The sequence below is a fragment of the Tiliqua scincoides genome, chromosome 4 (genome assembly GCF_035046505.1).
Source record: "Tiliqua scincoides isolate rTilSci1 chromosome 4, rTilSci1.hap2, whole genome shotgun sequence".
Lineage (NCBI taxonomy): Eukaryota > Metazoa > Chordata > Lepidosauria > Squamata > Scincidae > Tiliqua > Tiliqua scincoides.
The window spans coordinates 114728514-114745600 of record NC_089824.1 but is presented as its reverse complement, the minus strand read 5'-3'; the positions used below and the strand labels follow the sequence as shown (position 1 = coordinate 114745600).

Sequence of the window (17087 nt, the reverse complement as noted above, 5' to 3'; positions counted from 1 at the left end):
TTGGGCAAGTTTCTGGAGGAAAAATCCATTACAGGTTACAAGCCATGATTTGTATGCGCAACCTCCTGATTTTAGAAATGGGCTATGTCAGAATGCCAGATGCAAGGGAGGGCACCAGGATGAGGTCTGTTGTTATCTGGTGTGCTCCCTGGGGCATTTGGTGGGCCGCTGTGAGATACAGGAAGCTGGACTAGATGGGCCTATGGCCTGATCCAGTGGGGCTGTTCTTATGTTCACTGCTGAACAGCCCTGATCGTCAGGAATTTCTTCATGATGCCTAATCGAAATCTCCTCTCTTGCAGTTTGTACCCATTGGTTTTAGTTCTGCTTTCAGAGACAGCTGAGAATAAATTATTCCCTTCTTCCATATGACAGCCCTTTAGATATTTGCTCTCATATCCCCTCTCAGCCTTCTCTTCTCCAGGCTGAACATGCCAAGTTCCCTCCTTGTAGGGCTTGTCCTTCAGCCCCCTGAACATCCTTGTCACTCTCCTCTGAACCTGCTCCAGTTTGGTTGCACCTTTCTTAAAGTGGGGTGCCCAGAATGGACACAATACTCCAGGTGAGGTCTAACCAGTGCAGAGTAAAGCGGAACCACCATGTACATTGAGTGAGGAGAACAGTGACATGCTTTACACAATGGTCTCATATTCAATGCCTTTCATCTCCACTTACAGGGATTACAAAAGTCTCTGCTTAAGACCTTGAGAAATCATATAACACTGGAGACCATTCACTCTTGTCAATGTGTGCCATGCACATGCTTAAAATGGAACAATCCATTTGACATTCTCCTCCTAACACACCTGATTGGCTCCAGTGGTGGGCAGGCAGGAGGCCATACCACTTCATGCCTCTCTAGCGAAGTGATGATGGATTCCTTCAGGCTTTGAATGTCATCCCCGTGATCTGGGCAGGAGAAGAAAAATCATAATTAAATCTTAGGCTGTATACTGTTTACAATTCAATGTACCATGCCCTTCACTCCCAGACAGCTGTCGTATGCTAGTGAAGACATGACTCACAACTACATATGATCCCTCGAATTCATAAAAGGTTGTGTTTCCAAACTTTGAACAAGACCCTATTGTATTCTCACTCTGCCTTTTGCATTCATGTCCAACCCTGTAACAATTATTAGTTTGGCGAGCAAGTGTATGGAGGTTTTCATATGCAGAAGCATGGAACTTAGGTGCATCAGTGTTACATGCTTTAGTAACGCATTAACCCTCTTCCCACCCACCCCTACGGTCTTGCCTGGCAACAGCATCTATCAGCCTTCTAGACACTGAAGGACAGGAACAGAGCAGATTTTGTTCTACTTGCTGCTTGGAGAATCCCTCCCACAGAGGCTCAGAGACAGGCTGGGAGGTCCCCCTTCCTGGCACTGCTTCTCCTTCTGCAGCAGACTAGTCTCAGCACTTTCGATCCTTAGTACATATCTCACAACTCCTCCCCTAAAGAAGCCCCAAGTCTGAGAATCTAGTGACAAAAGTCATCACCTGGATACAAGGGAAAACATTGCAACAGACTGCAAAGAACTTATCTATGCCCAATTAGGGAACCACTCCTAGCTTAATGTCTACATGACTCATCTCAGATACATAATTATCTATCATTTCTTTGAAGGGCAAATTTTACCTTCCCAAATGGGAATTCCCCCTCTAGAGACAGAGTCTCATTTCGGAGATGCTTCTTGAGGAAAAAAAAACCCAAATTCTGCAATAATGAACTGCTGCTGGGCTTTATCCAGGTGCTGGCCTTCAGGTTTACAGGTCATTTCAAGGGTAAAGGACTTCCTGAAGAACAACTTGGTCTGCTAGAGGGTCAGGTGAGGCAGCAAGAATCACTGGAACCATTGGGTTAATATGAGACAAAAACTTTGGGATTCCCAGAGCCCATGTTCACAGCTGCTCTGTTGGAGCTCATGAGAATCACCAGCCTTCTTACTGGCTTTGCTCTGAGGTCTTTTACAGAAGACTGACATATAGAAATAAGTTGACAAAGGTTTCCCATTACTTCCTGCCTATGCCAGGCAAGGCTTTACCTGTTCATTATCTAAGTGTTGCTCTAAAGGCACAGTGTCAAAAGAGAGTAAAAAGTTGGCAGCCCTATCAGGGGAGGAACTCTGAGGCTATGGCTGGGGGTGGGAATGCCTGAGTAAGTGCTGACTGGCGGGAAGTATTTATCTGTTTATACTGTACTGCAATTGGGACAATGAGCTTCAGGTAACCAACCACAAAGAGAAACTGAAAGGAGATTTCAGGGGAAGTATGGGTAGGTCATAGGATTCATTGTGAGTTAATTGCCATACTATCCAACAAAGAGTCAAGTTTTTTATTGTTACATGAAAACTGCCTGATGCATTTAATGCTTGAAGAATTTTCCTTGGGACAAAGGGTCTTCTGATATCTTATTCTGATATACCACCTCAAACAGTATATTCATCACAAATATATTTTCAGCATTATATATGAGAAAACTTCTTTCCTCTGAAGGCAACAATTATTGAAACAACAAAATTGAAACTTTTATGAACTGATTTTAAGCTCCACTTCTTTTATTTTTCTGATACTACTGCCCCCCCCCCACATATTTCTCCTTCACTTAACAAGTGCCAGTACTTAATACACAGCACATTTGTGCTGCAGTTCAGTGAAGGTGCAGAGAATTCCTTGTTAAAGATTCTTAGGCCCCTTCACAGAAAAATCCCCAGAATTTGCTAAAGGAAAAGGACCACTAAATGAGCTTTATTCTTTGGTACAGGTATTTTGAAAAATGTCCCAAAAACCGGCTACAGTATCAACCATTGCTTATTTAGAGACAAATTCAAAGTTTTAAAAAAATAAACAGGTACGTAGTTTTATGCCAAGATTATGCATCAATGCTTGTGCGCTCAGATTTGGATCCTAGCACACATGGAAGCCAATTCATGTCTTCTCTCCTTAACAAGTATACCAGGACCAGAACATACATTCCCATAACTCACCTTAATTTCAATGTGAGATTTTGGTTTGTTTTGCAACTTATGAATATATATTTAAAAATAATAAGAATTAGCCCCAAGTTACTGTTAGGACCCTATCTAACCCTAAGGAGCAATCTGATATTTCAAAATCCAATCAAACTAAGAAACAATTTCAAAAAGCTAAAAATGGGAAAATGAAGGAGAAAGCCTCATCTAGCAACCACCCATGGAATACTTTATGGAAGACTACCTCCAATTCTGGTCAAAACAGCAGGACTGTATAGGACAGTCATTTTCAACCACTGTGCCCTGGCATATTGGTGTGTCGCAAATGGTCCAAAGGTGTGCCACAGGAATTTGGGGGAAGGTCATTTATTAGTAGAGCCAATGGGGGTTGTGAGCCTCCCACTGGCAGCATGGGGTGCCTTGTCAATTGTCAAAAACCTGATGGTGTGCCTTGACAATTTTAGTGCCTTGTCAGTGTGCTATAAGATTAAAAAGGCTGAAAATCACTGGTATAGGACATCTTATTGCGTCTGATACACTTATGGTTTCAAATTGTTTCCATACTCTATTAGCAGCAATGCTGAAGGTACAGGGTATATGTTTCTCCATATGCCTCTGCGTCTGTGGGTGGAGGATGAGAAGAGAAATAATAATTCTGTTCTCTCAGACTAGACCCAGTTTGGTAAATGAAAAATTCCAAACACCACCTCAAGTAGCAACAGTTTCAGCTTAGGTAGGAATTAACTTTAGGATACATACGGTAGAGTCTTATGCCATCATCTGGTTTCTTGGAAAACGCCCTGAAAAACTGGAAGGAAGGAAACAACAAAGTCAGACTCTGTTTTTCAAAAGGTCACCATTTGTAAGTTTGCTACAGTACACTGGTTAGGCAGCCAGAGATTCAAGCAGTAGATGTTGCCAGGCTGCAACTTGGAGATCATGCCCTTCTCCTTAACAGATCTTGCCAGTTACCAGCAAAAAGGATATAGTTGTTCCTTGACCTCTATCACTTTTTTCCCCATTTTAATTTTTGTGGTATGTGCAATACTAGGGTATTTGTGTCCTGGTCAAATGCATCCCATACATTGGTGTCCTCGGATATTCACGTCTGGGTTTTTTTTTTTCTTCTCCCCCACCCCACAGATATTTGTAACCCACAATAACTGGGTAAGAAACTATAACTAGGCAACAAACCCCATGTTATATATCCTAAGCCTCTTACCCCAGCCATAGCCCTAATCCTACCTAAGCATTTTAAAAATAAAAACGAACATCCTGTATACATATACTGGGACACAAATGTCAGGGACCAAATGTCCAATACCTGGATGGAGCACAGCTGTCCAGGATGCAATGGTCCTGTCACTTGTATGTGCATCACTTGAATCATGCCATTCTTTGGGAGTGCCAAAGGGTAGATGCTTGGATGGGGAGAGAAACTTCTAAGATTACAACTTGTAACCTTGCCTATTTGTTGAATGTCATGTTATGCTACAAGTTCTTAATATTATTTTGTATTATGCTCTCATATTCATGCAGCCTATTAGCACTGCATTCTGGACTATTTTCTTGAAGCTTCTATAACAGCAGTTCCCAAACCAGTAGGTCGTGACCCACCAGGGGAACCGGAAAAGGGAATGGCCCAGAAATTGGCAGCAATACGATTGAGACAATCGTGCTGCTGCCTAGAAAGAAGAGGGTTTTTTCCACTTACCTGGGGGTTGCTAAGGATCTCTGGGGGGGGGGTATGGGGAGCCTCTGACCCCCTCTGCAGCCCTCCTGGCAGCTTCAAACTTCTTTGAAAAAGAAAAAATCACTTCTAGTTTCACGATAAAAACGGGAAGTGGTTTTTCCCCCTTTTTTACAGGAGTTTGAAGCTCCAGAGAACCTCAGCCAACCCAGTTGAGTTGCAAAACATCTCCCTCCCCTGCAGCAGCATGATCATCCTGATCTTGCTGCTGCCCCCTCCCATTTCCCTCCTCCACAAATTCTTACAGGGTTCCCAAAGTCCAAGTAGGACTTTAGGAACCACAGCTCTATATGCAACTCTTTTTGAAACTTAGATGAGATGCTCAAGACTCCCAACTGCTGCTGCTACTCCCATGCAAATCAAATATTCTGGGGAAGGAGACAAGACTGAAAGCTACCAATGTTCAGGAGTAATGCTGTTCCTGTCAGAGTTTAACTACTGTGATACTATCCTTCTGCTTGAGTGGTCTCATCAGGGACATTGACCTCCATAGTTTTGGAGGTCTGGAAAAGTGAGCAGATAAGGAACATTCTCCATACATCCTGTCCATAGGGTTGCTGGGGCTCATCAGTTTGACTCAGTCGGGCTGCTGCCTCAGCTCCAGGCTGAATTCAAAGTGCTAGTACGTATTGTACGTATTGTAGTATGTGCGTAGTACCCTATACTGCTCATGTCCAGGGTATTCAGGGGACCGCCTCCTTCCATGCAATGCAATCTATCCTCTCAGGTCATCAGAAGGGGCCCTTCTAACTGTGCCACCACCAGTGGAGATGAGGGGGATGGTAGCAAGAAAAAGGGCCTTCTCTGTGGAATTCTCACCCCCTGGAAATGAGAACAGCTCCCTCTTTAGAGTCCTTTCAGCAGGGTCTTAAGACCTTTTTATTCAGGGAAGCCTTTTTTATGCTGACACCAGGAGGCATGGTGCTTTTCTACACATATATATTTCAATGTTTTTAGTATGGTTTTATTTGTGAGTTGCCTTAAGTGCCCTTTGTTGGGATAGAAAGGCAGGACATAAATTCTATAAATAAATAAATAAATAAATAAATAAATAAATAAATAAATAATACAAAGGACTGCGTTCCTAAATAACTGATCAAATACAACAGATAATCTGTGTAGGGTCTTCTTGCAGGCCTTGTAATGACTGGCACATGTACATTCCCCCAGACCCCTATAAAGATGGATAGCCTGCCCAAGGGAGGCAAGTTTGTGATCCAAACATAAGGCAAAGACCAGTTGGGTCCTTGCATCATTCTTGTGTCAAAACACAGCATGGAATCTAGCATCAAGGCCTGGCAGGCTGCCTTCAAGAAGGTAGCAAGAACGGTAGTTAAACCCTCTCTACTTTCAACCATCCCTCTCTTTCCTTCTTCTTGGTCTAGAGCTCAGGGAGTGGGATCAAATGACTATGGCAGCATTGGATTTATTCTCAAAAAACTGTCCCTTGTTCTTACTCTCTCCCTGTGCACAAAATACACCCTGCAAGCATTCATTCACCACAAGACAGTCACAGGAACATGTTTCGTAGCACTGATTGATATTTCTTACTATATTTTTTACTGCATCACTAGTAAAAGGGTATCTTTGGTATACATTATTTTTATGTCTGCTCTTTTACAGGAGGTCTGGCTCAGTGGTAGAGCTGCTGCTTTGTATGCCTGAAGTTCTAAGGCTGCCAGTTCAAAACAACTGGAAGTATCCAAGAACTGAAAACAGGCTGATATACTGGCAGAGAGGAGTTGCTGTCATGTTGAGTGTGGGAGGTGCACACTGGGAAGGAATCCAGCTGGACTGAGGAGTTCTACAAAATAACTATTCTATTGTAAAAATCCCTAAGGGGGTTTAGAAAAGCCTGCCTAGGTAAACCGCCTTGGACTAAAGTCTGAGGAGAAATCTGATGACTAAGAAAGGCGGTATATAAACAGCTGTATTATAATAAATCTGTATTATTTTTGAATGAAAGCTCTAATATCCCAGTCTATTCCACATAAGGGAAAGTTTCCTCTCTCTGCATAGTGCTAACCTGCAATCAGTGAAGGACTTCTTGTCAGGGAGCTGTTTCATTGTGCCTTAACTACTTTTTCCTTGGAAGGTGCAGGAGCAGTCATCCTTATCCTACGACAGGGAAACATTTAATTCATTTTGGGGTGGGGGGGGGTGAATGGAGTATGCACCTGCTACTTCTCCTATATCTCTTCTTCATTGTTCAATTTGGTTTGGGCAATACTCTGACAGGCCCTCTTTAAATGTGCGAGGGAGAACAGGGTTGCACATGTCTCCTCTCCACCCAAGGAGCCATCCTGTTGCTCTCCAGTCACATGAGCAGCAGTTCATTTGAAATATTCCTAAACATGTGAATGAAACACCACTTTAAAATAGTATTTAACTTGCGTGTCTAAGGACAATCTGAACAAACTAACACGCACGCACACGCACACAAAATAAAGGGCAGCAGGACAATGTCTGGTGGGGGTGGAAGACATAAGCACCCACATGATCATAGGTGGGCAAGGAGATGCAACATCTGCCTTCTTTTCTTCTATTTGCTATTGGTTAACATATTGCTTCAACAGAGAGAATGGAAGAAATTGAGGCTGCATCCTAGCAGATGCACATACATAAGGCAGATTCATATACATAATTTTAACCTACCTGAAGGATAGTGCTGGCCTCCTGCATAGTCTGGGGGGCTCGCAGACCCCTTTGATGTCTTCAGCACTGCTGTATCCCCCAGACCTGCATTGAGCCAGACTCTGCACCATCTGAGCCCCCCCCCCCCCCCCGGGGGACTAGAGCTGCACTCCAGTTCCCTCTGGCGTCCACACTTTGCCTCTACAGGCTTCAGAATGGCCTGGAGAGGTGAAAAAAGACACTTCTGGTTTCCTTCGGGAAACCAGAAGTTATGTTTTTTCTCCACATTAGGCATTCTGAGGCGTGGGGAAGCCCCGCCCCCACCCCTGCAACTACTTACCATGGTCCCAAGTTCAAATAGGACTTTGGGAACCACTGAATTAGATCACTTTAAAATAAACAAATAGTAATAAAATAACCAAAATATATAAAAGTAGCAAGTACTCCCTCCCCCCCAAAAGAAATGAACTTCAGAAAGAGGGGAAACATGAAATATGGCTACCGGTGTTCCAGTAAGGGGGAAGACAGATTCATATAAGGAATGTGAGATTCACCTGGGCTCAGTAAAACTCCCTGTTACGCTGCCTGCCCAGGACTGCAAAAATTGAGGCCTTGCCATGCACCAAAGAGACCATGTTAGAGGGTTTCTGGGGTTTATTTGGTTTGGTGGTTCCCCAGCTAGTGCAAGTCTGCATTAAGAGAGAGAGTCTCCAGGCGGTGACCTGGTTGTCCTATCTTGAAGGCATGGGCTGTGCCCAGTTTTGCCCCCATACCTGTTGCAGGGCCTCTAGCAACAGTTGTTAATTTCAGACAGTGAGTGCTTTGAGACCTTAACAAAGGCACCAGAAATACTAGATGAGATTTTCTTCTTTTGAAAATCAGTTCCCTAAGTGCTAGAGCTGAACCGTGACTGGCTTTTTAAAATTCATCCTTGAAGTTTCTAGGCACATGCTGATTAGATGTTACAAACAAAAAACTAACAAAAACTGGAGGAGAGAGAAAGTGAACTCAAACTCCCAGCAACAGAGAACGAGACATCAAGTTGGCACTTCACCTGCATGTACTGGCAAAGGTCCCAGTGAACAAACTGATCTTGCAGCTACTTATGCTGGAGGTCACAAACAAATAGTCTGAGTTCCCAGAAAGCTGAAGGAATTCTATAGATGGGTCCCTTTCCACAGAGTCACATCACAAGCAGAACAACCTGATAGCAGCCCTTAGAGATACTTGAATGCTCACAAGATTGCCCACAAAGAAAGAGAGGGATTTTTCTCTGGTTCCTCTCCTCCAGCCCAATGTTAAAAGCACATGCTGGGAAATTTTTCTGATAAGAATTCTGTATCTTAAATCATGTTTAAATTGTTACCATTTTCCAAAACAAAGGCATTTAATTTAGAAAAATCATCATTGCAGGCAACTATTGGCATTCCCTCAGTCTCGGAAGACTATGGTATCGCGCTCTGAATGGTGGTTCTGGAACAGTGTCTAGTGTGGCTGAAAAGGCTAATTCGGGAGTGACAATCGCTTCCACACTGAGAGTAAATGTAGTCTGTCCCTGGTCTGTCTCCCTGGCTGTGGGCCTTCCTTCTTTGTCTCAGTCTGTTGGGCAAGTGTCTCTTCAAACTGGGAGAGGCCATGCTGCATAGCCTGCCTCCAAGCTGGGCACTCAGAAGCTAAGGTTTCCCATCTGTTGAGGTCCACTCCTAAGGCCTTCAGATACCTCTTGCAGACATCCTTGTATTGCAGCTGAGGTCCACCTGTAGGGTGCTTTCCCTGCACTAGTTCTCCATAGAGGAGATCCTTTGGGATCTGGCAATTGTCCATTCTCACGACATGACCAAGCCAACACAGGTCTGTCCATTATGCTGTCGTATGCATTTTTTTTATTTTTTCTTGTGTATTAGCTTCTTGTTTGTCAAGAGACGGGAAAAAATTTTTAAGCCCCCACACGCACCATAGGATATCTTTTACCATCTTCCATTAGCAATTAATTCAGTTTTCCTTGCTGATTAGCTTCTAGGGCAGTGGTTTCCAAACTGGTGAGTCATGACCCACCAGGGGAACCAGAAGCAGCTTAAAGGGAGTGGTCTTGCTTCAATGGCAGCGACCTAGCTACAGAGATCACAGTGCTGCCACTGCCAAGGGGTTTATTTCTTACCTTGGGGACAGAGCTGGCCTCCTTCAGAGTCCTGGAGGCTTGGAGCCCCTTCTGAGGCTTCTGTAAACAGTCCTTATCTCCAGTCAGCAGCTATTTTTGGTTTTTGTGTGAAAACCGAAAATAGCTACCGATCAGAGATAAGCACTGTTTACTGAAGCCTTGGAGGACATTGGAGGGCGCTGCAAGCGTCCAGGATCCTGAAGGAGGCCAGCTCTGCCCCCAAGGTAAGATATAAGCCCCTTGATTGCAGGAGCGCTGCTATCCTTGTGGTGCTGTTGCTGCCCCCTTCCTCGCTCACACAAATACTTACCTGGTTTCTAACTCCCCTGTAGAGATTTAGAAACCACTGCTCTAGGACAAATAGTTCCTATTCACTAAGCACATACAGTTTTTGCTAGTTCTACGCCTGTTTCAGGCCTTTGCAAACTCCTTTAGTATTCCGTGCCAGCTGCACACTCCTATGTGCCAAAGTGTCCACAAATCAAACATTTGCTAGATAAGCTAGGCTGGGTCTAAAAAGTAAATAAATGCAAGCAAAGGGACAGCAGAGCACTGCGACATCAGCAGGTTTCCCCAAGAATTTTGAAGGCTAGCAACAAGCAACAGAATAAGAGTGTGTGCACAAGGGAGGAGGTGTGGGGGGGTCTATAACGTTATACCTTTGATAGCTAGATAAGACATCATACAGGTACTTATGTGTGTGGTCCTCTGCAGGGGCAGTTTTTTAATCAGGGAAACTGGTAAGGGAAGGGTTGGCTTTTGGTACTGACCTGGAATAGTAACCCTCCACCCCCAAAGGACTTAAAGTAACACTTGAAGGCTGCAATCCTAAATGTATTTATTTGGAAGTATGTCCTACTAAACACAGTGGGAATCCTGTATAAACATGCATAGGATTGCACAGTCAATGCAAGAGATCCTATTCACATAGACCTTGGGTGTCATATCCAGTTTGGTCATAAAAAACCCTAAGTATTTTACAACCTAATCATGCTAATTGGACAGATTTATTGCAGATGAATAGTTTGTAGAGTACAAACAGTTTGGAGTTTCTTTTGCAAAACTGGGAATTCAGTTATGTGTTGATCAGAGATTAGGAAAATGAAATTGCAAGAATGCAAACATTCCTAACAAATGTTTCAGGTAATTGTCCATACGATTTCCAGATAATGCACCCAGAAGCAAGAAGAAACTTCCTGAGCAGTTCCAGTGTAATTAATATGACCCTAACACCTTGGAGGGAGTCTGTCTAACAAGAGGCTTTTGGTAGAGCATGTTTCAAACTCTTGGTTTAACTATGTCTGCACTGGAGTTGTACAGGGCCTCATATTGGTGGTAAAACTATCCCCTTCTTTGTGTTCATTTTCAAGTTCCTGTGGTTCCAGTTTCTGAAGAAACATGGCTCGGTAGGAAAGTCAAAGTCTTCAGAACTGATCAGGGCAGAAGCCAACCTCAGTGAAAAGGGATCCTTTTGATTCCACTGAACACAAACACTGGCCATCTGGTTCTAACAGACCAACATGACCTACCTACTAAAAAGGGAAGATAACCTTTCTCCCAAGGCATCCCAGCAATATAAACCCAAGAGGTCGCTGTCCGCACTAGTCCCCATTAACTACATGAACAGATAGACTGCATGGAAAAAGCTGAAACTGAAACTGAATGAAAACATATATGGGACTGCATGGAAAAAGCTGAAACTGAATCAGGTTGTACACTGAAAAAGTTAAGTCATTTCCAAGATTGTCTTGCCTTCAAATAGTGCTGAACAACAACAAAAAGATCACTTCTCCCCCCAAAAACCCAGTTCTTACTGTTACCCTAGTGTGTAAGCAGAGGAACAAATACAAGATGCCAAATATACTCCATAATGCTTTGAGCTTCAGCTAAATATTTAGCTTCAGAATCCAGGTCAGGTCACTGATCAACTTTGTTCTGATTCAGTGGAGTGGCTAGGACACCCAGGGTCCATAAATTTTTGTCACCCCATTCAACAAAATTAACTTTTCAAGTGATGTCATGGCTGCAAGTGACATCATCAAGCAAATTAAAATAAATTATAAATAAATAAATTAAAGAAAAGCAAATAATGGGAAGCCAGCCCTGATCCACCAAGTGAATTTTCTCTGTTGCCTGCCTGCGATAACGCCCTCCCTCCTGTCCACAAAAAAAATAATCCGTGATTATTTCAGCTCTACCTAGTTCAATTTAAGTTCTTATATTTCAAGCATAACCCTATCAGACTCACCTAGCTTTACAAGTCTAAAATAGAAAAAATTCACCTTATCCTCTCAAGCCTCTGTTTTATTCTTTTTGGGGAGGGAGCATTTGCTGAGCTCCAGTTTCATCAGGCCAGGACCATTCTGGTGGCCTCGCATTCCCCTTTCCTGAGTTGACCAGGAGCCAAGGCACATTTGCTTACTCACAATTAAGTGCTTAGTTTCACTTTCTATAGGGCTCAATGCATTCATCAGCTTGGAGGGAGGGACTTCCTTCTTGTGTGTTTTTGAGGGGGCTGTGATCATTGGATCAGGAGCATTCTGGTGTTGTTGGATTCCTCTCAGCCTGCCCTTTCTGATGGACTAAGAGATATTTGCCTACTCATGAGTAAATGCATGATGTGGCTTAGTTTCACTTTCCATAGGACTCCATGCATTTTTTTCCTGGTTTTTTGGCAATATCTTCTGATAGGAGATATTTCATTCTGGTTTTTTTCATGCATTCTGCTGGAAATTCTGCATCCATCGGTATATAGCATGATGGTATTATTCTTAAACACTGTGATTTTAGCGGTTTGAGTTACTTGAGGTGTCACCCTCCTCCAAGGTTGGTATCTAGGGCAGACAGCCCCCACGGCCCTCGCTAGCTACACCATTGTTCTGATTAAAATCCTTTATTTTATCAGCTTCTCAGGGCCTGTGCTCTTAAAAGCATTCTTATAAGAAGCTACTCACTTTATCCCCTGTGGTAAGACTCATCTCTCAACAGTTAGACAGGAAAGCTTTTGTAAGCCAGAAGAGAGTAAGCTCTTCTCCCCACCTGACTTCCCAGCTGCCAACATGCCACAAATGGCTACAATAGGTACATATGGCTAGCAAAAGTATAGCAATGACCACAGACTTCTTTGAAGAAAAACTCTTAAAGAGACAAGACTTTTCAGATTGAAGAAAGGATTCAAACCTACAATTTAAAGAAAAACTCCATGTGGCAGAGGAGCCAGGACTGATAGAGACTGGTAGCTGTGCCAGATTGTTTCAAGAGTAAGTTTAGGGACTGTTGCTAACTTCCACCAGCAATCCTTGCTATGACGGAAGTACAGTACTGTACAAGACTTGGGTTAGCACGATCCAACCTGGATGTAACAAAGGCATGTTTGACTCTTACCAAATCTTCCTCCTTCAGAAACAGGCATAGAAAACATACAAAATTAAGCTGTACAAATGGACCCCTTGCTGTAGCCACTAACTATTTCTTAAGAAGCAGTGCCAACTCCAGCAGCACTTCTATACTTAACATGATTCTTCAAGGGGAGTTCAACCCCATCCAAATAACCCTACCCGAGAATCAGCAGCCCTAATTACCATGAATACTTCTATGTCAGCTCAGACAGAAGGTCATCTTAGTAGACTAAGGTCATCTTAGTAGACTAAGCAAAAAGAAGCCCCAAATTCTAGTAGAAGGTCTAGTAGAAGGTCATCTTAGTAGACTAAGCAAAAAGAAGCCCCAAATTCACAGCCAGTGCCCCCAGTACACTAGCTCAGGGGTGCCCAAACCCCAGCCCTGGGGCCACTTGCGGCCCTCGAGGCCTCTCAATGCGGCCATCAGGGAGCCCCCAGTCTCCAATGAGCCTCCAGCCCTCCAGAGATTTGTTGGAGCCCACACTGGCCCGACACAACTGCTCTCAGTGTGAAGGCAACTGTTTGACCTCTTTGCATAAGCTATGGGATGAGGGCTTCCTCCACTGCTTGCTGTTTCATGTCTGTGATGCAGTAGTGGCAGCAAAGGCCAGCCTTGCTTTGTGCAAGGCCTTTCATAGGCCTTAAGCTATTGCAAGACCTTCAATCATTCATATAAGTTCATCTTTAATATATTCATTTATGTAAACTTATGTCAATTTATTCAAATTTTAAATGTAAATTAATTCTTTCTTTCCCCGGCCCCTGACGCAGTGTCAGAGAGATGATGTGGCCCTCCTGCCAAAAACTTTGGACACCCCTGCACTAGCTTACAATTCCCCTAACAAGTAGGACAAAATCAGACAAAATTATGCTTAAAAGACAACCCAGGTTTATATTCTTCACCTAAAAAACACAAAGATGACAACTAACTTAACAAGAGAAGGTGAAGGAGGAGCAAAAATGACTCCTTACAGACTAAGGCCAGAACCAAAGGCTTTTTCAAGCTGACTGTTTATCTCTAGCCTGCAACTGTCACAGAATCCATGATGCTCTCCAACCTCTTTCTGATTTGCTGGCTATAGAGTGCAGAAAGTTGTGGGCAACATAATTACAAATCAAAAGATCACAGCTGTCTCTTTTCCTCTCTGGATGAATCTTTCTTCCTTTTCTTTCCTCTCAAAATTAAGAGCTGAGCCTAAGCTAACCTTTTTATTTTACAAGTGGCCTACTGACCATCCCCAGTTTGGCGATGCTTAAGGGGCACAAAGTTCATATACTGCACAGTACAATACCTTCTCCTCTTCCCCCCCCCCCGCCATCTCCTTTCTTTCATAGCTGTTTGCAAACATTATCAATGCAGCCACTTTTGAGGGCACAGAGCTAGCAGATAAGAAAGTTGCTTAGGTATACTGAGGGTTCATGTCTGTCTGTTACAGTTGTCTTTTGAAGACCAGAACAGGAAGACAGAGAAGTCTCTCTGGGTTGCCTTGGCAACCTGATCTTCCAGTCCCACACTATGTTCTCAAAGATGGCTGTTTGAAGCCATGAGATTAAAGGGGTGGGGTAACTTGGGGGACCCAGCCAGAACCTGAGGGTAACTTGGAGTTTGGAAGATTCTGCAACCTGTAAACCTTCAATTCATTTCTCAGAGTCCTGCTCTGGTTTATACTCGCAGGGTTACAAATGTATAAATCAAAACCTCACAACCTGAAGACAAAGACCTCAGAGCTATTGACCAAGAACCACATGCCATCTGAGGCACATGCCCATACCAGTTGAAGTAGGCTTTGCATTAGGGATACACAAAGATCAATTTCTTGTTGTTATTCAAGGTACGTTTGATGTAGAATACATTCGTTACTCATTTTTTGATTTTTTAATTTTAATGCCCTTCACCATATTTTTGTTTTCGTATTTACAATGGCTACCAGCACTTATAGCTACAGTGGGCAGTGGAGTCTGCTGTACAGTCATATCCTGGCAGCCACCATCATTTCCCACAATGCCCAGATGAAGTGTTAATCTGGAACATTACCCTCAAAGCGTATCCTAATAGAAACTTTACCTTCAAAGTTGGGTAGCCAGTAATTCCAAAGTCTGAACATACTTTCTGATTGGCCATGTCAGCACAATCTATCACACCCAACATCACAGCAGGCCTCCAATCTGGGGGAAGAAAAGAAGATGCACCAGGCATTAAGGTCTCTCCTTTCTGGTACAAATATATAGATAAAGCAAACATGAAGTGTATTGATGAGTCCATGAAGAAATAAAGGTATATGGGGAGAGATAAAACTTGGTTATTTTTTCACAGGATACAAAACTACATTCAATGAATAATTTTAAAATAAAACATGAATACCTGTTAACTATAGTTTGTGGGGGGGGGACACCTCTGAGCTGCAAGCAGACAGGTGTCTGGCTGTTACTGACTCACCCTAGAGAAAGAAGGATGGAAACACAGGTACAGATAAGGAGAGGACATGGGGCTTAAATGGCAGGCTACCAGAGGAAAGACGAGTTGAAAGAGGGGGAAGCCCAGAGCAACTAGGAGAAGAAAAGAGGCCAGAGTCTAGATCAGGGCTTCTCAAAAATGGGGCATCACGACGCCCCAGCCAGAGGGCCCTGGCTTCTGCCCCCTCAAGGGGTGGAGACATAGAGAGGCAGCGATACAATCCCCAGGATCGCGTCACTCAGGGGGATGCAGGTACTGACATGTACTTACCAGTCCCTGCAGCAGCCTCCCGGGAGTGCAGGAAGCCCTGCGCGAGCATCTGCAGGGCTCTCCAGCCTTCTAAAAGTGAAAGCAGAGCAATCATGCTCCACTTCCAGTTTTGCAGAGGTGGAGCATGATTGCTCCGCATTCACTTTCTGGAGACTGGGGAGCCCTGCAGATGCTCACGCAGGGCCCACTGAACCCCCAGGATGCTGCTGCAGGGACTGGTAAGTACATGCCAGTCCCTGCAGCTCTCTGAGCGACACAATCCCCAGAATTGTGTCACTGTCTTCCCCCCACCTCCGCAAGGACTTACTGTGGCTCAAACTCTCCATGAGAGTTTGAGAACCTCTGGTCCAGATGATTAAAAAAACCTGGGACACAGAATAGAGAGCTACAAATGGCCAGAATGTGTAGAGATGTAGCAGGCTGAAACTCACGTTGATGTGAAATAACTATTCAAATAATTGGTTGTGTGCCTTTAGCTATTATTTATATAGCTTCATCAGTATACAGGATGCGATCATGAACACTGTCAGTCACCCAATGCATAATCAATCTCACCATGAGCAAAAGTAATAATTGCCTATTATACAACTGAGTCATATATTAGAATGACACCTAGATCGATGGTGGCGAAAGACTTGTGCTGAGTCTGACCTCATAGAGACCAGAATCCATCTCAGAGCATATTCTAGGGTGGTGGTAGCAGCGGCAGCTAAAAGTTCATACTTTTCTGCCGCCATCACGTCCACAGAGAATCGTCCGGCTGAGCTCTTCCGTATGGTTCGTGGCCTACTCCATCTCGCCCCCCCCTCCATTGATGGGGAGGAGCACACAGAGGTTCACTGTGACAAGTTTGCTAAGCACTTCGTGGACAAAGTCGATTAGATCCGGCACAACTTGAACACCACATTAGCAGTACCTAGTGATGTCCCTGGGGCATCTGTCTAACCCAGGGGTGTCAAACTCATTTCATACAGCGAACCGAATAGCATTCATGATGCCTGCTGAGGGCCAGAGGTGATGTCATTAGGTAGGAAGTGATGTCATTAAACAGGTCACAACCAAAAATAATAACTTTTTTCTCACTTAGAATCTCATTAGCTGCAAATGGAAGAAGAGAAAATATGCGAATCTTGATCATATTTCAAGATATGGCAGAGCCAAATTTTCAAGTGGGCTGCCCTTTCAGCAGTAACTCTTTGACACTGCAGCAGCTGAGAGCCTGAGGGCCAAATTAAAAGCTTCCAAGGGCTGCATCTGGCCCCCGGGCCTTATGTTTGACAGCCCTGGTCTAACCCATCTTATGGGATTCTTTCCAGCTTGTGGAACCTGAGGATGTGGACAGGATTCTATGGAATGTGAGACCATCTTTTTGCCCGCTCAACCCTTGTCCAGCATGGCTAAGTAGATCCGCCCTGGGGGGATTGGCCGAGTAGACAGGGAGGGTGGTG

The 17087-nt window shown here is 43.9% G+C and overlaps 1 protein-coding gene across 1 annotated transcript in view; it reads right to left on the bottom strand.

Moving 5' to 3' along the window:
- Nucleotides 1–17087, bottom strand: part of QSOX1 (quiescin sulfhydryl oxidase 1) — a 94297-nt gene that overhangs the window by 44606 nt on the left and 32604 nt on the right. The window contains exons 2-4 of the mRNA XM_066625883.1: nt 14980–15080; nt 3734–3782; nt 807–909 (exon numbers count right to left, since the gene is read on the bottom strand). Of these exons, the coding sequence (XP_066481980.1) occupies nt 807–909; nt 3734–3782; nt 14980–15080 (253 nt within the window). The remainder of the gene's footprint in view (nt 1–806; nt 910–3733; nt 3783–14979; nt 15081–17087) is intronic.